Raw genomic sequence first — 23646 nt, 5'->3', positions numbered from 1 at the left:
ATATTTAGCAAACATGAGCAGTGCACAATACTAGTGAACAAAAATTCTTCTAGCATCAGTATGTAGCCACTTTCTAACATTTCTGCAGAAATTAAACCATAAGGATATCTCTTAGTTAAAAGTTAATATACTTCTGTTGAGACAGAATGCCTCCATGAGAAAACTTGTTTCAAAAGACTTTTTCATTACAAACCACAGATTCGACTCAGATTAATTACAGTAAGAATTTTGACCTGATTTATTCATACGAATCAATCCAAATTCATTTTAGATCCAAAATATTACAATGATATCACAATGATATTAGTAAATTTTTGCAGGTACTAGAGAATCTTGTATAAATGTATTTGTTCAAGTGCTTCTCTGTCAACATCCTTTTCCATATACACATCATAGTTTAGCTCCATCTCTTCAACCCATTGGCTGAGCTGTATGTCTGTCTGAAACAATGAAAACAGATCCTTATATTAACACAATGTTGAGAAACACAGCAGGAGTTTCAAGGTCAGTACAACATTAAGAAGGCAAGACATAATAAGAGAGATTAGTCATTCCAAATTACGCAGCAATGATAAATTCATTTCTGGAAATGCCATTTAACTTAAATAGCAGAGAATAAAGATAAGTTTTAAAAATTATCTCAGTCAGTAGTCTAGGTATTTTGCTAGCATGTTACCACTGCTTCTCTATACGCATTTGTATAAGCCACAAGCAACCTGATCAGAGGGCAACGTTCTGACAGAAGTGTTGAGGGAACAGCTAACTGTACCATGGAAGAATCACAGGTACTTTCTTGTTTTACACCCAGGGAGTATAGTATTAAGGCTACAAAGGGCTTCTCAGCTGCTGTGTAACTACTGCCTGCTCCAAGAAACGGTTAAATGATACCACTGCTGCTCTTGGGGCTGAGGATCTATCTCACCCATCAGCATATAGGCAACAAATGATTCAATTTCTCTAAAGCAGACTACTGTGGCAAGCAAGCCACTTTATAAATAACCTTGTCATGTATGATCAGAGTTTGTTTCCTAACTAAAGCCAGCCCACATAATTTGTCTAGGCATCATACACATAACAACTGTAATCTACCAATGACCTATGGCAGAATGGACACAGAGCAGAGGTTGGTCCATTGGAAGCGGTTACTACTCAGGGAACAGCAGCAGCAGCACAGGGCGTTCAACATCTTTGAAAGTTGCACTGTTGTCATGTTTGTTTCCAACTGCAATTTAAAGCTATGTCACTGATCCAAGATGCCTGATGGCAATCACTTGGCTAGTTGGGAGACCACACCTCTCCCTAGTCTGTACTCCTAACAGCTCATACTGGCATCTTATCAGTCATTTTCTGTGCTGACAGCAGGTCAGAAGACAAGAGCATCCTCAGGGATGATCCTTCTTTAATATGCCCCTTTCTCCCACTGGCTTAACAAAATAGTTTGTCATGTTTCAAGGCAATGCATAAATGTAGAGCTAAATAGAGAAAACATTTCAAGGTTTTGCCTCTAGAAGTTTATAAATACATCTGTACTTCTGAGGTTCTACCCCTATACCTGGAAGAAGTCTGATGGAAGTCCATATGATTATCACAAAACTTACTCATACCATAATATGGCTTTTTGTGGTTTTTTTTTAAACCTCACAGCTAAGACATTGTTAATAATATGCACAGTAATACAATGATTCATGCAGTCTATTGATATAGGCTGGGTTTTCAATTTTACAGGTGGGGACAATCAAAGTACAGGAAGATGTGTTGGCGGTCAACCCGGAAATACAATCCAGAGTCCTACATCTTTTAATCTATGCACAAAATAACACATCCTTCCTCACAGCAATCCTGGCAAGCAGCTAACCTCAACTACAGAACTGCCACTTTCATAGAAAGTGACAAAATGTGTTGGGTAAAACTGGCTGAGGGAACTTACCTGGAGCTTTGAGAGTGATTCTTTAAGGCTTGGAACTGTCACTAATAAGGACCCTCTTTTCCTTACATTACAAGCAATAAATTCCCAAGCTCTGAAACATATTTAAAAGTAGGTCACCAATTTTTAGTAAGAAACCCATATTTGATATAAAATGAATCTAACACTTGTACAGTTTAGCGGCCGGAGGTAGGCTATGCTTAAAGACTTGCTATACATGTTTATCAGTCGCTATTAATATCTAAGCAAATATCTTTGTATGAACAAAATCAAGCTTCATATTAAAAACAGATGGAATACATGGTCTTATAATGTTAAGATTTTGTAACTTCTTAACTCTGATACGTATATGCATGTCATTTTGTACTGTCAACACCTTCACTTTGGACTAGGATTAAACAATGACATTTAGACCCTTTAAACTTTTGAAGAAAACAAAGTCTCTGAGTGCACTGTCTTATTAAGCTTAACAACAAGCTCCTCTTTACATACATACTTCGCAGTCGTGACAAAATATTCTCTTAAGACATTAGCAATCTGAATATTTAAATATAGCCCCCAGCATTCATTTTTTTCTGATTTTGCAAGTCAGATCATTTCTCACAGCACAGCAATTCAGACTAAAAAGAACTTAATTTCCAGCATTCTTCAGATGTCATTTGTCTTCATGGTATTAATGCAACATTAAACCAATACTCCTGAGTTCCTGAAGAATCAAATGAATTCTCAGTCATGTGCCTGGAAACAAATCTCCTGGCAATTTGAAACACCCACTACCCTTCACCCATCCACTCTATGCCTCTCTGGTTGATGTTACCACCTGATATCAAGGGCAGTAGGACAAGCCTTAGCTGAAACAGCTAGCAAATGTCAGACTGTTGGCTGAGATGGTAGAGACACAGGCACTCTTTCTTTTTGACTGCCCATTCTAAAGGCACAGTAACTTTGGACGGTGCAGTTATTTATGTTTTAAACTGATAATGCTGGATTAGCAAAACCTCAGCTGTAAGTGTCTTGCACCTGAAAGAGAAGAACCTTAGACACGTATTTGTTTGCTACCACATCCTTATGAAGATATATTAGAAATATCATTAATAACCATGTTTTGCAGTGCATCTATATTAAAGCTCTGACACCCACAAGCCAGTGACCTGTCTTCTTTCTGAAGATTAAGCTTTATGCTGATATAGTAATTTCAGATCCTTTAACAGCAAGATACTATTTTAACAGATCAGTACAAGGATTCAGGGCAAGATTTGGGTAAACAAAGCACCAGTGTTTAGTGGGTTTAACAATAAACAACTGCCATAACACCTTAGCAGCTAACAATTAAGTGTAGGCAGTTTAAAACGATTTCCTTATGTAATTTATGTATGTGACTTCAAAAAGCACTACCTTAAGGTTTTCCATAACTAACAAGGTTACACACACATTGTCAAAGAACTAGATAACTTGTTTGGACACATAGCTTACCTGGCCTGTTCCTGTCTGTCAAGAAAATATTCAAAGACATTATTCATTACAACAACATCAGCCTTCTGAAGAAGTGAAGCCTGAGTACAGATGTCTGCGTGAATCACCTGAAGGAGAAAAATTTCACAAGGCATAAATTAATTTAAGAGACAAATACAGCCTTCAAGTAGCCATGAAGCTTGTCAACCCAATACAGCACCTGCTACCACCATTTTGAACCAGTCATAAAAAAGGGTATTTCACTGGCTTTATAGTAGATAAAACTGTAGTAAATAACCAGAATAAGCTTTAAAAAATTAAAGAATAAAAATCAGATTTATCTCCTTTAATTAAAATATTTGATTCATTATGTTAAGTGAAATAAACTACATCTGACTTTTGGTCTAGGACACTGTGTGCCATAAAAGAGGAGATGATGCATGTGATGGCTGTTAACATTTCACTTACCTATATTTTATCACAAATGCTCATTGATTTCAGGAAAGGAGCTAAGCTAGCTAAAGCTTTTTGAGGATATTAAAAGGCATCTCACAGGTTCAGTGGGTTACTAAAGGATTACAGCTAGAAAAGACACTATATACAGACCCAGGTTTGACAGCTGAATTCTCATGGCACGTACTGGGATTGGGAATGCTGGAAAGGCAGGATGCTCACAGTGGCACTGAAGGACAGCAAGTGCTTTACCTCACTAAACAACTACCTCTCCAGTCAGCATAGGAGCTGGTTTGATTTCATCTACCTTAACCTACCAGAAAGGATATTAGCACATCATGTCATTTTCAAACAGGTGAGATTATAGTGACAGGAGAATGGGGATGCTCATTAACACTGACAAAATGTGTTTGATTTCCTCTTAAACATGGAGAAATACCATCACATCCCAAATCTGAGGAGAAACATAAACATCTTTTGAAGGGATAAGGGAGAGAAAGCCAGTCTGAAAGCATTCTACAAATTTTTTTGAAAGTGCATCCCTGTATGTTAAAAATGGACAGAAAACCTGAACAACTTATTTTCTTTCCTGTGTGACATATTACTAGGTTGTGCTGGAAATATACTAACCTGGTGGATTCAACATTTCACATTTTGTCAAATCCTTCCAACACTGGACAGATGTAAAAAGGAATTCTTAATTCTGACAAAGAAGTTAAATGTTAGTATAGAAGATCAAAAACACTTATCTGTTGAAAAACGTTTTGCCCACTTAACAATATATCAATACTTGTTGGGAGGGTAAATTATGTATTCCTCTTCATAATGAACACGCAAAGCATGCTGTTCTGATTCACAGAGAAAACAGGTACTACCACCTCTGCAACTGGTAAGAGTTTCAAAAAAGATGACGAGTTGCCACAGTTTATGACTGTGGTTCATGCTATCAGAATGCATTACAGCAATAGCAATTATAGCGAAATATTTCAGTATCAGTAATAACAGAAACAAAACTCTACCATTCATAAAAAATTGGGCATCATCATCTCTGAAAGCTATATTCCATGGGTTTTCTGCAAGTGCTCCAAATCAGTAAAATAAACATTTTTATCTCCTTAAATACATTACTATGCCAAGTTGTTCACCACTGCCTGTAGTGAGTGGAAAGGAAGCAACTGTGTTCTTGTACCTTACCTAGAACTGGAAAGTTAGTGTTTGAAGGCTCTATCTCATTGAGAAACAGGGACCGTTTAGTTGTCAGAACGACTAGTCAAATTTCTACTTTCACCTCTAGTGCGTGGACATCTGAGCTCTCTATCCACCAGTTCATGGAAGTTAGCGCTTTTTAGACAATTAAGATTGGCGATAATTTATCTTAAAACAGTGCACTGTAAACTGTAGCAGTACAAGAGCTGATTAAGAAGTTCAACCATTCAGGCAGCAGAGAAAGACAACAGACCACTCAGGCCACCATCAGCAGTCCTAAATACAGTGGGTCCTGGTTGTCAACTCATGTCTTCTGCATAAAGCCCCTGCTAGCTGTAGATTAAAATGAAAGACCATAAACTGGGGTGGTAGAGATATTATGGACACAGGCTTAACTGCTGCCCTGTTACAGGGGCAACAGCCTCCTGCAGTGGCACAGGACAGACAGCTAGGGGCAAAACAAGCCTCAGCTAGATCTGCCAGAACTCATGTATTGGAACCCAGATTTACCTAGACTGTAAGTGGGATTTGGCTCACTGCTTCTGAGGCTAGAAGACATTTTACTTTACTCTCTTATTTTCAAGGGGCAGAAATAACAAAACCACAGAATTTCCGTAGAAAAACCTGACCAGCAGTCTTTTAATCCAAACACATGTGACTGGTGGCCTGTTCCACTAGTGGACTTCTTGTAGCACAAGAAGTCATGATTAGCACTACATTTTCTCAATGCCCTACTAATGGCAGTCCCAGTATTTTAAGCCTCAATTCAGAAAGATGCTTAAACTACTGGGAAACTTTGAACACGTGTTGATGTTTCCTTGACTTGAATAACACTTAAACCTTAACTTAAATTTAGTCTGCATTTACAGAGTAGGTGACCGTTCTGACTAAAGTGACCTAAGCACCTCATTCTCCCCAAACACATCCTCATTCCTATTGGGGAATGCTGGACCACATAAGCACATGTGGCTGCACCATGAGCCAGACCCAGGTATTGCTCCAGCCAAAACACCACTTTTTTGCTCAGTTCTTTTTCAGCTGGACCAGCTCCCTGACCCACTTGGCTGTGTGCTGGCACAACAGAGGAGGCAGCAACTGATTTTAAAACTGCCCTGTTGCCCAGTGGAATACACACCAAGGCTTCATGATTACAGGCAATTTCTGAATGAAGGTCTCAAGTTTCCTAAGATCTGTTGAACTATTTACTTTCCTCCCAGCACTTAAGTGTTTGCTCAAATGGCAAAAGATGCTTAGCAACTTTCTATGTACTTTAACAAACCAAACATTGACCAAAAAACCACAAGCTTCACTCAAATTTAGCTACTATAGACATCATTCCACACTGCTGTCCTTTGGAAACATGCTCTAATAAAAACTCAGAATATCCTGAAAAAACAATTGTTATTTAAGAAGGGTCGCTTAATAGTTTTTCAAATTAGTGTCATTAATTATTATTAGCAACTGGATTCTGACTATTTTTCAAGCTGGTATGTATCTCTAGAGAGGATTCATTTGGGGGCGAAATAAAAATCTAAAAGATTGAAATGTTCAAAGAAGTGTGATAACAGGAGTCACATGACTAAATTAGCATCTAATGAGACTCAAATAGCTAAGTCCTCAGGCACTGCTTTGAAAACGTATTATCTTCTTATCTTTATGCTCTGAAATGAATACTTCAGCAGAATTACAAGGTGTGAAGGAGAAACAAAAAGGCTTATATACAAGGTTGAAAAGCATGCATATAGATCTCCAGCTCCACTGAATTAACTTGACAGAGTTCCTAACTGCACTTTCAGTCTCACCACAATAAAGTGTTATGAACACAAAACATGCAAAAAACAAAGGTTATGGATAAACTGGCAGCAACTGGGATTGAATCAGGCAACTCAATGATACTGCTTACCCTGTGTTAAATATTTTATGTTTATTATTTCATTCCAGTTTAAAATTGGTTACTTTAATTCCCAAGAAACTACTACACCCAGCAGTTTGTGTGACTCCATTCAAGTGCATACACCTGTGCATACATCACAGGATTAAAGCCAGTATTCTACCCAGCATATTCTACTTACCAATTTTTGCTGGTAACAAAATAACTGGTATTCCCCAAAAAGGAAAAAAACCCAACTTTTCTTCTCATTAAAATAGTAGTCATTATTTCCATAATGGGACTAGGGAAATAGTTCCCATAATGGTATCACATTATTTGAAACTCATTTTATTTGTGGAAGGTACATATGCACTGACATTCCAAGAAAGGAAATACTAATAGCCATAAGTTCTTTAGGCATTCTTAGATGCACATTTGCAAATCCTACAAACATCTTTCCGCTAACATTAATGAAACACAGACATTTAGTTTTGTTATTCATAACAGAAAATCTTACAGACTCAGTTTCACGGAGGTTAGTAGCAATAATGTCACTGATTTCACTGGGAGAAGCAGCCAAGATATATCTATTTTGCATGAGCCAGTAGGTAAGTCCACTCAGGAAAAAGGCTAAGCAATTCAACGTGTTATCATATTTTTCCCTCTTCCCCTCTGCTATGAGATTATTTTTTTTTTCCTAATGTGAAGCCTTTGTTTAGGACCAAAACAAGCAAAGGCAGAAACTCCTCAGAATGCTGATTTACCAGCCACTCACATAAACAGGATACCTAGCACAGAGTGGTTAAAAATATATACACTAAACCACATATTTAGTTACCTTTATTCTGTCAATGAACTGGTATTTTGTAATCATCATTTCTTGCAACTGGCAAAAGTCTGCATTCATTTCTACTCCATACAGTTGGGATGCTGAGCTATAAAGATAACCCTACATTAGGAAAAGGAAATTTAGTAACTGTGATGCCTTTCAAACAAATACAAAAATTTCCATTAAAATGGAAAAAATAAAACACAGGTTAAGATTAAGAAAGCATTTAAAACAGCAAGTTGAGAAATGTCTTTCAGTGGACATGATGTTTTTCAGAGCTAAGCCACTGATCTGGCAATTCCCACTTGTGTCTCACAAATTTTAATAAAAGATCCAAAATGACACGTCAAAATAATAAAAAGGAAAGCTCCAACTTCATTTCAATTGCAAAACAGATGGAAAATGGTCTAAGAAGGAAAGTGTGAAAGGAAAAGACTCTGCACATTTTTGTTTCTTGGGAGAATGGAAGAAAAAAATAGCAAGAGGAAAAAAACCACCCCAAAAATAAGACATACACATAGTCAAAGTGAATGATAATGGAGGACAATGTACCAGCAATATAATGGGATATTTTGGTACAGAGTCTTTGTCAGCACCTCTACGTATTGTGTTACTGCCATTTTCAGGTGCTTCATACAGGTACATAGGAAAAAAGATAAATTATCCCTTAATAATAAGCCCAAAATAATGGTTCAGTTTCAGACTGAGATTTCGGAAAATTGTTGGAGATGTTAGGGAAAAAAAAGTACAAATACTTGAGCCTACAGGGCCCTAATGAAGATATTGCTTTAAGTGCTATTGTCTCTGCTGAACACCATAATTACACTTTGCCAGCAATGGCAAAGGCAAACAAAGCTAAAGATACAGAATATCTGAGATATCTATCTACTACAATCTAATTATTGTTTTCTGAAACCCTTCAACTCAGAGTAGAAAAGCAACCTGTGAAGGTGAAGTCACCCCTCCTCCAATACAAGCCAAGAACATGATTAAAAAGGAGAACTCCTTTTTTAAAACGTTTCCCCTGCTTTATCTGAGACTATCTTCTACTGTAACAATACAAGCATTTAAGTACTCCAAAACAAATTCAGGCTAGCAAAAGTGTTACCATTTAAGGACCCAATGCTGCAAATATTTACAAATGGGAGTAAATTTCCTCATTTGAGTAGTCCCAAAATTAGATTATTCAGATGAGTAAAATTACATGCTCAAGTGTTTCCAAGTGAGCCCTAAACAGCCATTGACTTTTGTAAGAAAGTTGTAATGTGTGTTTTGCATTGCTGTTGGCCATATGTTCCACCAGCCATGCCAAAAGCAATCAAAATTGCACTCAAGTTTCTCGATGAAGTATTTTATGTGCATTTTAAAACGCAGAGCAGGACAATATGCTTTTGGAGACAAATTCATATCAAAGTCTTCCTTTGTATAATTTAACAGTTTGTCAGCTTCATAAAGGAATTTAGCGTAACTAAACTATATATAGACATGGTCAAGACATAGAGGACAAACTTACTTATGAAGGAAAGACAGAGCAGGAACTAGCAAAAGAGCAGCATGTGTGACAGCAATATGCTACTCTGTTGGACAACAGACTTTTCCTCTCCATAAGCAAGATCATTTGTATTCCCTCTTGCGAGGAACAGAGCAAGAACTGAAATTGCTAGTAAACAGCACCTTATACTGTTCAACAACTCAGATCAGAGGTGCCTCTCAGAATGACCCGTCCAAGATGGAGTAACGAGAGTAGGCAGTCAGAGAAGAGGGAAAATGTTTGTCACAGTAATAAAATATGAATTCCTGTGCTGGAAGTTACCGCAAATAGCACTGCACCAAGCCTGGAGCCAACGTCAACCACTACCTTTCCTGTCAGGTCAGGCAGTACATGTTGATAAAGAAACTTCAGTTCCATGAGGGAAAAGGAATGCGAAATAAACTCTGGGAAATAAGAACAGAACAAAGGTGTTGGGTGGGCAGTACTAACTACTGTATTACTAACCAACGAAATATTAATCTGAAGAGTTATCATCGCTGAAAACCTGTATGGTTCCCTGCCTGAACTAGTGTTGGGGACCCTGGAAAACCAGGGTTTGCAGATTGGAGGTAGCTGGCCAAGTAGTCTGTCCTGAGTCTGGGGATTCCTTCCCTTACAGGGAGAATTTTGAAATCCTTCATGAAACTGAATTACCTTTTTCTGCACAGTGACATATATTAAAGAGTTCAAAACAAAGTAACTTGGAATTGTTTAAGTGAAAAAGGAAACGTGGTACCTAAGGCTCAGCTCAATCTATGCAAACCTTTTTATGGGCAGACACATTAATAGCTTGAATTTCAACTCCAAGGTTTTAAGGAACAGAATGTTCCCCATATAAACCATTCCTCCTTCAATGCCTGGGGTATACTGGCGACAGCACTGATCTGTACCACACCACACACAAGCTTTAAGACAGATGGTGATTTTCAGCGTGCAAGAGGAGACTGAGGCTACCACATGGACCTTTACAGTATTGTCTTCCTCTTGTACCTTCCTTTTCAGTGGTACGTAGCCCTGCCTCCTTCCCTGCCCAGTTTTTGTGGGCAACTAGTGTCACTCATACACTGCAAATTAATTCAACTTACGTGTGTAGGAGTCTCCTTCCATTGGTTATGGGAAATAATTCTGGCCTGTGTGCTGCACCAGTCTGGACAAAGTCCTCCAACAGCTGGATGTTGTGTTGTCCAGCTGAGTCACTACACAAACCAGTTTAGTTAAACTGAATTTGTTTCTTGTGTTCCCAAAAGAGCACTTACCTAAAGATGCAGTCTTGTATGAGCCACACTCTGTGCAGTAGCTCCTACTCATTTTTCCCTCCTCACACAATGAATCAACAAAATCATCATCATAAAGGAATGCATCAACATGAATCATGGGCAGTGGATGCTGGTGTATCTGAGAAGAGGAACAAAACCTAAGAAAGGCATAACCAAGTCTCTTAATTGCACCTACACTGTTAACACAGTTAATTGCCCCACCACCCTACCTTTCCTAAAATCCCCGAGATCCAAGTTTTTCCCTACTCATAAGTTACAAAACAAAATTAAACCACAGAAATCCTGCATGTAAACTGGATCATCAAATTCCACTGAAATAACCAGTAAGTGGAGTCAACAAAGGAAAGCAAGCTGGTTTCGACAGCTGAGTAAGAGACCTGCCATGAATTTTGTCTCCTTAGTGCTTGCTTGGCTATAGAGGGGATACAGGGTAAAGGAGGTTTTTTCCGCTTCCACTTTAATGAGGAAAATGTAACTTAAACTTAGGAGAAAGGGCAATTCTGCTTATCAACTTCAGCCGTCTGAATATTTTCATCCTCATGCCTTATGCCTCAATCTAGAAACACCCCTGATTAACACGGGTGTCATTTTCAATCAGAAGTACCAGTTGGGATGCTTGCCTTCTCATCATTTCAAGGGGTATAATCTTCATCCTCCTACTCCTCTTTCCTCACTCTCCCAGGCTTGCTGCATGTGGCCAATCCACTCTTCCCGTTTAAGTGCAACACACCACTTTTCTGGGAAAACGCGTTAACTTTCCACCTATACTGACAGCTCAAGTAGAAAAGGTGCTCTCCCCTCCCACAGGACTCACAGCCCACTTCTTTCTGAGCCATCAGAATCTGAAAAGAGCTGGAAATCATTTCTGGGCTGCCCACATTATGGCAACAGCAAAACACTGGCCCTGTATTTCTGTTTTCTTTAAGGGGGCTGTTAAAGTCTATTATGGAGCTAGCATTAAAGAATCACTATGACAAGCGCCATACCACACAGAATGAAAGCTATGCCAAATAACTTGTGATCAAAATATTAAGAACTATGAAGCAACTTTCTTCAACTTTCTTGGGGTCACGCAATCATGCAGCAACAGACCTGAGAACCAAACTGACGTTTCCTATACCTCAATCCAGTGCTCATTCTCTACTATGAACTACTGCTAAAACGGAAATCAGCATAGTCCCCAAATAAATTATGTGGTTCAGCAAAAGGAGACCATAACAATCAGCTTACTTTCTGAATAGCTTGATGTTCTGAATTAAACATAGCCTCGATGGGTAAACGATTCCGCAAATCTTCAGCGATATTTTTGAGCACAACATCATTGTTACTCACCACAAGCTCATCAAAGTCATCTATAAATCAAGACAAACAAAAACTCATGAACAATCATATGTAGATCATGTGGGCTAAGTGATGACCAGTACAATACAGTTGCAAGACATAAACAATACCAGATGTCTAAGGTTTTTATTTGCAATGCATTTTTCAGCCTTTGTTAGCTTTTCCAGCCAATGACAGATTTGGATTGTAATAACTTTGCCACTTAAAATAAATGTAGAGCTTTTTTGAAATCTCAAATTATTTTCATATTTATAAACTTATAACTCACATATGATGGTCTGGGCTGCCACCAAAGTGATACTGTTTCAGCTTAAGATATAAAAACATCAAAGATGTTTTTGAACTATTGGAGAAATTACAAAACTCATAGTTGCCTGAATGCAGGCTTTTTTTTTTTTTAATACAAGTTTCTTTTTATACATACCATCTTTCTAATAAAGTGGTTACAAAAAAATCAGGGATAATGCACAGTTCAACAGTTCAACTTACCATACATTTTACATGACTTAAAGTGAAATATCAAAATATTTCAAATGTGAAAGAAAATAGGAATGGATGTAAACCAGTACATTTTTGCAAAGCCACACTGTAAATTCTTGCTATTTTTCCAGGATATCCCTGCATTACTTTAACACCTTTTTACCCTTTTTTTTAAAAAAAAAAGACATCTAGAAAAAAGATTGAGCGGGAACCTTGGGAAGTCACCAATCCTTTCTTCTTCCAAGGTTGAACCAATAATGTGTCACTACTTCTCCAAACTATTCTTTTAAAAAAAAAGATTGTTAACACTGGAGACTCCACAACCTCCCTTAGCAATCTATTCCAGTGCTTGACTACACTTACTATTAGAAAGGAATACTTTTCTTAGTAACTGCTCTATATTTCCTCTGCCACAGTTTAAACTCAGTACTGTCCCACTTGCAATGGAAATAGAAAAGTTTGCTCCTCCCCTGTATATAGCAACTTTTTACTTCTTTGAAGACTTATCATGTGTCCCGTCAGTCTTCTTTTCTAGAAGAAACAAGATCCAGTTATCCAGCCCTTTCCTGCATTTTTTCTAGGAATCTGATCATTCTCATCACTCCCCTTTGGATCTTCTGGACTCCCTCATCCTTTACGAGCTGCAGTATTGAGTACTAGACACATTACTCCAGCTAAAGGTTTATTTGCACTAACCAGACTTTTCACACCTTGCAGCCAACATCCTGCTTACACACCCCAGTTTTATATTAGCTCTCTTCCCAGAGTATGATGTTCCTAACTGACATTCAGCACAAGATCTGCTGTATGCCTGTGCTCTGCTCCTTTCTGTTACATTTTCCTCAAAAGGACTAGATGAAATTCCTTTTTGTCTGGACACTGCTCTGAGGACACTGAGCTGGTTCTAAACAAAGGCCAAAACTACATACCTGTAAAAGAAACAACCCCAACACAACAAAAAGCAACCACAAACCTAATCCTGAAAAATATACCAAACCCATCTACTGATTCTTGTCTAAAAATAGACATGTTTGTCCTCTCTTCCCCAACCCTTCTGGTTTGTTTCTTGTTCTATTAGACTGCCACCATGTTGAGCATGGAGTGTGGTTTTTACATGTATGTATATCACTCACCAAAAGAAGATCTGAGAGCTTTTAGACGTGTTTTAAAAAGTTAATGTTTGTTAGCATTGCTGTCCCAGGTGGGAACGTTAGTACAGACAACCTTGATAGCAAGCAGGTTCAAAATAAATCTGTAAAACATCCTACAAGTTTCTCTATGCTAATATACTTAATCTTTCCTGTGGAACACAGGCAATGCTAGAAACAGCGAGAAATTTTAAGGCTAGTATAAGAAACAGAGACCAGGTAAAACTTTTAACTATGAAATGCTTCTGAAATGCTTTTTGCTTAAGCACTCTAGTGAGAACAATGATTAGAGAAACCGTCATTCATTAGTGCAAGACACTCTCTTCTTAAGAGTGTAAATGTAAATGGTTCTTTCAACATGTCCCCAAACTGACTCCAACAGATAATCCTGAACCCCCCCTAGTAAGCAGCAGAAACTTCAAATCATCTGGATTCCCTTAACATATATTTGCTTTATTATTTATTAAATGTATAGCAGTAACGCTCCAAGGCCCTGATGGGCACAATACCATTGGTAGTTGTTATACGACAGGAAGACAATTTGCTGTTCCAAAGAGCTCACAGTTAAGTTCTCCCGAACCCCAGCTCCTAAAGAGATGCAGACTTTGCATTGAGGAACACAGGAGGGATAGAGGCAGCAGCTGCAACAGCAGCAGCATTAACAACACAACAGGTGCAATGCAGCAGCTCCAGCTTGTCAACATTTTAATTTGAAACCTCTAATGAGCACCCCATCTCCTGTTAAACTCGCAGTCCATCCAACAACTTGCAGATTTGTTACAAACATCCCAGAAGCACTAAGTGATTTTTCTGATCAGCTCAGGGAAGATTTCTATGGATGTGACACAGCACAAAAGTAAACCAGAGATTACGGGAAGGTGGACAGATTTAACCGTTGCTTAACTGGGACTGTCAGCACGACGACAGGCCCTCAAGTGCAAAAGAGCCAGAGTTTGCTGAGGTGGATAACATCTAAGGAAGCAAGGAGAAAAATTGTGCTACAGACAGAATGCGCAAGTAGAAAGCTGATATTAGCAGCTGTACAGACCAGTGCCTGTGGGCAATAAGCCTCTACATCTGGCACATGCTTTAAAACAATACTATTACTATGCAAGAGAGCTCATCCAGCTGTTATACTGCCTGTTAAGAGTATCAAATTCATATATAGCATTTAATGAAATGCAGGAAGTGTTCATGGACCACCAGGCCAGCCATATCACACCGCAAATGCAGAACTTCAGCTCCGTTTCTCCCAGAGCTGGTGCGTCAATAGGATCTGCTCCCTCATTGCCTGAGTGACCTTTTCTGGCCAACATTAGCAGCGGACAGCTCTCTATGCTATTCTGTGTCCCAGCTCTACAGTAGAGAAATGGATACTTTCAGTGGGACACAGGCAGCACACCCATCTTCCTCAAATCCAGAACACCCCTTCCCTGCCTTGACTTCCATTTTTACAATAGTTGTCACAACACTGACCATCCTACACGGGGCTCTGAGCTCTTACGAAACAAACTATGACACACAAGAGTCAGGTCCTAAGGAAAAAAATCTTACAACACATATGCAGCTCAAACAAAAAACTGTTGAAACACTGATACTGAACCCCCCCCCCCGATGAATGGAAATGCTCCTTCCCAACTATTAGTTAATATTGTAAAGCATAAGCATGCAGGAACAAAAAACAGAGAAGGAGGTTTGAACACACTCCTTCCAAGATGACAAAATGGCAGCTTCAGCAGAAGCTGCGCATGCAATGCTCTGCGCTTGCGTGTATAGTCTGTGACTGGGAGAGTCGCCTCATTCCTGTGAAAGCAAGAAACAGCAACAGCTACCACAATAACTCATTTACTTCTGCAGTATGTAAATATTTATAGATTGCCATCAAGTACAGAACACAGGTGCCAAATATGAAAATATGCATTTCTGCCTCTGCCCGTACAGTTTTATCAACTCCACCCTTGTGTTTAACAAATTGTTCGCTCTTGAGAATCTCAGTATTGCCTTACAAGGGATCTTCAAAGAAGAAACACAAATTAAAAAACTGGCTTTTGTATCATTGTAGTGCCTGTTATATATATCTGAAATTGAGAGTGTGCAAACCAACCCCTGTGTTTGCTGAACAGACAACTAACCAGGAAAGAACTGTACAGTTCATGGAATACTGCAAGATGAATCACAATCATTTGTTTATGGAGGAAGTCTGAGTGCACAGTGTTTGTATTTTACTTCAAAAACCGGTTCCACTGGATCTACTCAACATGCATTTATAAAATTTAATTAACACATTGCAAAAAGCCTAATTAACACCCTGGTGCTGCTCAGCCTTTCTGTGCAAATGTAACACAAGTTAAGAAAACATCACAAAGCCTCACACAGGATAGAGAGCACCGCTATACCAACATCTAAACATCCTGACACTGCGAAATACATGACTGAAGACAAGCAATGTATGATTTCCAAATGACAACAGAAGATTACGTCACGTGGACAGAAGAGGATTTAGCATAGGCAACCATAACAGCAAGCACCTTACGGTCTTCTAGACATATATTCAGACTCTCAGAAGTAAAAAGCAAGTATTAGCCTCCATGTTACTTAATACAAGGTTAATTTAATCATTCAGTGTGTTTTAATGACACTGAACAAACAGGTCAAGGAGGAAATCCCACATCTCTAAAACCTTACTATCTCCTTTTTTGGGTAAACAATTTGAGAGGCAAACTGTGACCTCAGTATACCAACATCTTCAGGAACTCTAAATACTATTTCTATCCCTAAGCATACCTAGCTGTTGGTAGAAAGTAATCAGCTTTTTCCAATAGGAATACAACCAGAGTTTATTCGTTCTTTAAGTCTTTTACATTAATAAATTGAAAGAAGCTTCAAAGTTAAATTTTAAACAAGGTAAGGCACACACCTATTTTACAATCACTAGTTTTACCCACCATTATTAAGTTTCAGTGACTAACAACTCAGAAGTACCTGGTATTCCTGAGACCTCTCTCCCTGCAGTATCATTTGTCACAACAAAGAAAACTAATGCCAACTCCCAAAGTTGGTGATTCATCAAATTACAGGTAACATCCCATTTTAGTTTACCAAACAACAGGGTAGTGGAAAATATTTTTGGTATGGCATAATTTTAACAACAAAATATATTCCAGTTAATGTGGCTCTGCAATGCTATTTTGATCTCTTCTGAAATGATATTTTACATGGGTAAATCACTTCTACCAATTTGGATATGAAGCCTTGTACTAAACTGCTTTTTCACACACACACAAAAATTACATATTATACTTGTTACATTGCAGAAACCCATGCTTTCATCCTTTTAAAGTGACTCATTCCACTTTAGTTCCACCTGCAGTGACAATAGTACTGAAAAGAAACATCAAAAAACATTTCCTGTAAAGAGTCAAGTTTTTTCTTATACTATTTCCTATTCTTGTCTTGTGAAAATCATCATCTGATAATTTTACCTAGCAGGTTTGGGAACACAATAATGCCTAGATCATAAAGTACATAATAGAAAAAGCTGGACAAACATGGTCTGTTCCTAAGAGTATGATGAGAAGTTTCTTCTCCATATGCAGAACACTGTACTAAAGCAGCACGTCCACTGTGGTCTGGTTAATTTTGTTGGATACCCCTCCTTCACTGCCCGTTAAAAGCCTGAACTTACAGCACTGACTTCCCTCAACTTTCAAAGTCACAAGCCTAAATCCTATACCAACCTCTTAAAAAGTTGCTTTGGTCCCAGTACAAGTGAATCCACAAGAAAAAAATTAATTTTTACTTAATTATATGTCATTTATCCTTAGAGGACTTGCAACAGTTTATTATTCAATGATTGTTTTGAGTAATACATCACTGTATGAACAATTAGCAATTCAGACCAGTACATCACTTTGAAATCTTAGCTTTATATTTAAGTTTCTAGTGAAATGCATAGAATGGAAAAAGTTTGTAAGACTGTTTTATTTTACTGTTACATGACTGAAAAAAAATAAAGCTCGTATTAGAACAGTCAGTTTTAACCTTGCTGAAAAATAATTTTTTTTTAATCTCTTAGACTCCACAACAGTACATGAGAAACCATAAAGGGTTTTTTTATCACCTTATCTGTGCTTCACTGACATGAATTGAGAGATAGGCTTTTGTAATCTGCATTAAAGCTCTAAGTACAGCAAAAGTGTTCAGTAGTTGCCAGTAAGTAGAGTGGTTTGGTGACTTCAATCTCAAACTTGAAATTAGGATTCCTGTATTTACTCTGCCCGATTCCTGTATCTCTGTCCATGTATTCAGATAGCTTGATCAATTCTGCTTTCACTGCTTATCTTCTCCAGCACCCTTTCTTACCAAATGCAACCTCTCCTGCTACTGAAAATTCTTAAAGAGTTTGGGCAGTGGAGAAGTGAGAGAGAATATGACCATGCACACATTTATAGAGAAGCTATACATCAAATGCTGAGATCCAACTGAGGGGGATCTTCAGGGGGGTTCCCCAAGTGGTTTGAATTACTTCTTGGGCTTCACCCAAGTTTTCTTAGCCAGAACTTCTGGAACGTGGTTATTGCAGAAGGATATTAAAGCATTAATCATCCTATTATAAAAATGTTCAGTTAAGACACCAAAAGTTCCTGTTATTCTTTCCAACTCTTATTATTTCATTTTCTTTGAGATCTAAGACTAACTCAAAAGAAAAGCTGGAATGCAAGTCACCGTGAAATGACGTACATTTCACCGCAGTGTGTGGGAAGAACTGGCCGATTGCGAAACAGCAAGGCAGTGTTGCTAAGCAGCTGCTTTAAAACAGTAATGTCTTCTTCCATCACATGTAAAGATTTGAAATTTCTAAAATTTGCAATACACCCCCCCCCAAAAAAGCATGAGTAGTTATTCTGTATTCATACAAAAAAGAAAATGAATAGCATCTTGCATACACTTACATTCCCATAATTACTAATGAAGATTAGTCAGAAATCATTAGAGTGAGAACCTGTTCAACATTCTCTCAGTTCCACATACATCAGAGTCTTTACTTCAGAGAAGATAACTTGCTTTACTATAAAGTAATTTGGATCTTCCACGGAAGTTTCTCAATAACATTCCATGCATACAGCATGCGAGTCAGAAAATACCAACTAAGTTAAATTAATAAAATGGCTGTCTTTGCAACAACACTAATCCTAAAGGGCAACCACTTTCAGCAGGGCTTTACTCTAAGGCTGCATGTACACTTTACTTGAGAGAGGAAAAAAGCCTGACTATAGCTAACGCTGGAATCATGCCCAGTCCTCCTCAGCTGGAAGTAAAACTATAAGCTCAACATCTTGACAGAAACAGGAATAGGATGGCAGTAGGAGGTGGGGGGGAAACCCACACACCACAGAAAAACAACTTGTCTGTGAGGATGCCATTTTTGTTTCCATTTATCCTATCCTTGTTTGCTTACAGTTTTTTCATTCAGAATATTATCCCTCCCATCCCTACAAGTTTTTAAATTTTGTTCATCAGAGGTTTGTTTCTTTCCTACATCTGTACTGCCAAAGACTAGGCTTTTATTTCTGTGTGGTACAGAGATCTGGTAACTTTTTAGCATCTCCCATAAAACTGTTTTCTCTCTGCACAGAGAGAACCCCAAATTCCCTAGCTATATTCAGGGTACAGCAGCAGAAACCTCAGTACCAGCTCCTCACTATCCTCTGCCCAACCACCATTAATTATTACAGCACTATCTGGGTGTTACAACGGGCAGTGTAATTACTCAAATGCAACAACTCTGAGGGGAAAAAAAACCCCACAGTAAAAGTTACTGTCAGTATGAAGCTACAGAAGCAGCTCAAAGAAACAATACAAAGAGAAGTGTCATCAAGGGTGTTGTGTTGGGGACATCACCCAAAATATTTGCAACTTTGGGGAAACTGCAAAAAGGGTAAAGGAATGTGACCTGCTGGACAAATGCCTCTGCTTACTTACTGTTCAATGCTGCAGGAAAATAAAAACAGTAAGACTAGTCCTGTACTCACTCAGGGTGAAGAAAAAGAAAACTGGAGATAAACCAGAAGGACACAGCCATTCAGAAAAAGCAGGGTGGAAAACCATAAACAGGTTAATGCCCAAAGAGGCAACGAAATATAGTAATTGGATAACAATGAAAAGTTCTCACAGATAGGCACAAAACTTTCTAATTCCCTCTCCTCTACCATACACCTACATGTACACATATATGTACATTAGAGGGGGAGACTGCAGCACCTCAAGACAGCACAAAAATTGGGCAAAGATTAATACTTTTACTTAAAACATCATGATCAACAGATTCAGAAACTGGTAACTTCTACAAGCAGTAGCATCAGACCAAATTCTATAGGCTCTAAATTTCTCCACAAATGTGGCGATCTGGGAAATAAAATAAGCCTAAGTCACACATGTCCCAAATGACATATCTGGGAACAAATATAGTTACCTATAGCTTTATACTGCATCAGCACGTGGCAAAACACAATCAAGAACTGTAAGGAAATGCCAAAGATGCAGATGCCCAAAGTACAACTTTGTTTCTCAGAAAATAAATAAATAGCATCCAGCCACGACATTAACAGTGATAATTTTTTGCCTGAAAAAGAGAGAGAAAATTAGTATAAATTACTATCAGAGCACAAGCCTGTAAACAAAGACAATAAAATATCACGGATAGGACCTGTAAGAACCCTGAACCAAAAAAGATTCTGACGATGGCCAGTCAAGTACACTACAGAGATGAAATTAAATTCATTACTTCAGCTGCTTGATCCTGATTGCCCAATGTATCCTGATCTGCAGCATATGAGCTAAAAAGTCATTGAAAGGCAACTACTAAACTAATTATGTTAGTTTTAAGATGATGTACATAGTGAAGCAGCAGCAATCAGCACTGATGCAAACAACATAAAAATGGAAGGACACAGATTGCTCAGATGTACCAAGCACAATGTGGTTCAAAATTTGGAACCCAATCTACACTTTAGCTTGTATCTTAATTATGAAGAGTAAATATGAAGCAAGAATATATACTTCTTTTCACCGAAAGACTTAGGCACAGATCTAGATCATTAAAGTTCAGAAAAAATTATTTGAGGTATCATAATTAATAAAGGCTAGGAATCATAGCCTACTTGTCATTCACAGAAAACTATCTATCTATGAGAATTTTTGGAAGCTGTAGCATAAAAAGAATAATTTTAAAAGTTATTCATTGACAAAGGATTTTTGCAAGTCTACATAAACTATGCCATTGGCTAAAAATTTCTATGGTAGAGGTAAAGCACGATCATAGAATTAAAGTGGAGAAAATAGTAAGTATGTGTTTCTTAACTGACATTTTAGCATTTTCAAGTTTCACTATTAAGCTCCCATGTGCTTTACTGTATTTGTAAAGGAGGCAGTAAGCTGAGAAAGCCATATATGCACACCACACAAACTAATGTAGTGTAGAAGGAGCTGTAACGATTTACGTTAAGTGAACAAGCAGTATGAATGATTGCATATGAAATTCAGTGAGATTTTTAAATTAGAGCAAATTGGATGGAAGAAAACCACTTCTAACAAGATTATTTACAGTTACCCAGGCATCATTTAGCAAGCAGAGCATGCTACTGCATCCAAACATGGACTCAAAAAGGAAGGGATGAAATATTGCTTCATAGCAGACTGCTCTACCTTTATGTCTATACAGACATATGTGTAGACATACACGTGTGTGTATATACAAGCATACATACAGACACACAGAGAAAATGTTTAGTTACAATTAATGCTAACTACACCCATTGAACTTCAGCCTTCAAGACTTAGGGAGTCCCATCCCTGCTCTAATTGTGAAGGCTGACTCGCAGATGCTCTGAAACATCTGGCAATGTCTTTCCTAGGAAAGAACCCGTTGGGGTGGGAGAGCTGCGTGCCCACCCAAGGAGGGCAAACGCTCTGTTCCCAGCTGGTTCCTTTCCTGTGATGCCAGCAGAGGGACTGCTCGGCCAGAGAAGGATCTTCCCCGCCTCCATCCGAGTGGCTCTGGGAGCTGCAAACCACAGGGCAACACTGAGATTGCAGTTCCAAATACCCGAACAGCTGGACAACTTCTAGGCATCATAGTTGGCCTTTGCGCAACAGTCCCCATGACATTTGCTTATGAAGATGTTTCCACCCTAAAGTGGAAGTGCTGCTGCAACGAAAGAACTGAACAAGAAGAATAACCCTAGCACAACAGGGCATGACTTGGGCAAGTAATCTATCGTATGACAATTTTTTCCAACCCAATGCGTGATCACCAGGGAGTGGGTTTACTGTCCCAGCAGGCAATGATTAATAAACAGGACGCACACTTATTGGCTGCTTGAGACTGGATCAAAGGATCGGGGAGGCCTTCAAGATTCTTATCTGCAATGGCAAAACGCAAATATACCCACAGACTAGACTAAGCAGCGCTTAGTTTATTCAGCACGGTGCTACATGCCTACAGCTTTAGTGCACTGCCTGTATTCAGATTTTCCATGCCATCTTTTTGTTCAGTTGCAAATTAACAGCTTGCGCACTGTAAAATTATACCGAGGCAGAAACAAGAAAGCGAGCAGAAAACGAAGTTAACTTAAGATGACGCTAAGCGAGGAAAGTAGTGTTTGCAAATTAGCTCAACTCGCTATTTTCAAGCTTCTGAGAGGCTGTGAGGATGTGTGAAGTTGAACAAGACCAACATCTCGAGATCTCTAGATGCGCCAGGAGCAGAGAGCCTCCGTACGACCTCTGACGTTTCACGCTGGGGAGTTTAAGAGGTGAGCACCCCGGCCATCCGTCCCGCTCTTCCGCCGGGAGCGGCCCTCCCCGCACTACAGCCGGCAGAACAACCGCGACCCTCCCAGCCCTGAGCGTCCCATCGGCTCCAGTCCGGACGGACGCGGCAGCCTACTGGCTACGGCGGCTGAGGAACGGGGGCCGGCGCCCACGGACAGCAACGGGCAGCTTCAGGCACAGCAACCCCCGCTTACAGTCGGAGACGGCGGGCGGCATCAGGCGGGCTGCCCGCGCCACGGCTTCGGCCTCCCCCGACCACTGCCACCCACGCCGGCTGTGTCGCCGGCTCCCTGTGGCTACGGCGGCCCCGCTCCCGGGCGGCCCCCCGGCCCCGGCCAGGCGGCTCCGCAAAGGACGGCCTCGGGCGGGGGGGGGGAAGGGAGGGGGGGCTGCCGGCCGCGATGCGCCTCGGCGGGCCCTGTCGGCCTTGTGCCGCCTGCAGAGCCCAACGCCTGCCCGGGGAGCGGAGCGCCCCAGCCCGGGCACGGCTCCCCTCAGCCCGGCGACCGTTAGGCGGGCACGCGCTCGGCCCCGCGGCGGAGGGACGCCGCTCCCTCCCTCCCTCCCTCCCTCCACACACACGCCCCCCGCCCACCGGGCGGGACGGACGCCCGCCCTCCCGCTCGCTCGCTCGCTCGCTCGGTGCCAGCACCGTCGCGGAACGGGGCAGCTCAGGCCCGCTACGACCAGCCGGGCCTCCGCCCGCGGGGCCCCGCCAGCTGCCGAGCGGCGGGCAGCGGCACCCGGAGCGCAGCTCCCGGGCCGGGCCGCGCTTACTGGTGTTGCGCATCCAGTGCAGCAGGCGGGGCAGGTCGGCAGCGCACGTGCCCCGCACGGCGGCCAGCACCGCGCGCCGCGCCGCCTCCAGCTCCATCGCGCTGCGCCGCCGCCGGGGGGCGCTCGCCGCCACCGCCTCCGCCTGACGCGGGCGGCGCGTGGCGCCGCGCCTGCGCGGGCCGCCTGCCGCCCCCCCCCGCACCTGCCCCGGGCGCAGGGTGCCGGGGGAAAGCCCCGCCCTCCGCGCGCACCGACGTCCCGGGTGCGCATGCGGGAGGGCGGCAACCGCCCGGCAGGGGACCGTCACGCGCGCCCGGTCTGGCCGCTAGGAGCCCCTTCTCCGCGCATGCTCAAGGCTGACGGGCCTGCTGCTGGCGCCGTGCCCGGTGCCGCCTCACCGCTCGGTGCGCACCGTTCCGTGGGGAAGCCCTGCCCTTTCCCCGCCCTTAAGCTGGCGCGGCGCAGTTCTTGGCGGTGCCGCGGGGCTCCGCCGGGCGCGGGCAGGCCGTTTCCCCGGGACTACCTT

At 40.8% G+C, this 23646-nt stretch overlaps 1 protein-coding gene across 4 annotated transcripts; it reads right to left on the bottom strand.

The window, feature by feature from the left end:
- Positions 1-205: 205 nt before the first annotated feature.
- On the bottom strand, positions 206-23227 carry LOC126049314 (uncharacterized). 4 transcript variants are annotated; one of them, XM_049825486.1, is made up of 8 exons: positions 23121-23227; positions 11773-11894; positions 10522-10679; positions 9548-9669; positions 7744-7854; positions 3398-3504; positions 1928-2018; positions 206-440 (listed from the first exon to the last, which is right to left on the bottom strand). In XM_049825486.1, exons 2-8 carry the CDS (start codon positions 11862-11864, stop codon positions 324-326), a joined length of 798 nt encoding a protein of 265 aa, XP_049681443.1. In that variant the 5' UTR covers positions 11865-11894; positions 23121-23227; the 3' UTR covers positions 206-323. The 4 variants fall into 4 exon arrangements, with proteins under 4 accessions (XP_049681443.1, XP_049681442.1, XP_049681444.1 ...); XM_049825485.1 differs by having other exon boundaries at positions 10522-10660; positions 23121-23221; XM_049825487.1 differs by lacking the exon at positions 23121-23227 and adding an exon at positions 13101-18409.
- Between the last annotated feature and the right edge of the window lie 419 nt (positions 23228-23646).

Source organism: Accipiter gentilis, chromosome 22 (assembly GCF_929443795.1).
Source record: "Accipiter gentilis chromosome 22, bAccGen1.1, whole genome shotgun sequence".
NCBI classification, from domain to species: Eukaryota; Metazoa; Chordata; class Aves; order Accipitriformes; family Accipitridae; genus Astur; species Astur gentilis.
The sequence above is the reverse complement of the archived record's forward strand: the minus strand, read 5'-3'. Positions and strand labels throughout refer to the sequence as shown.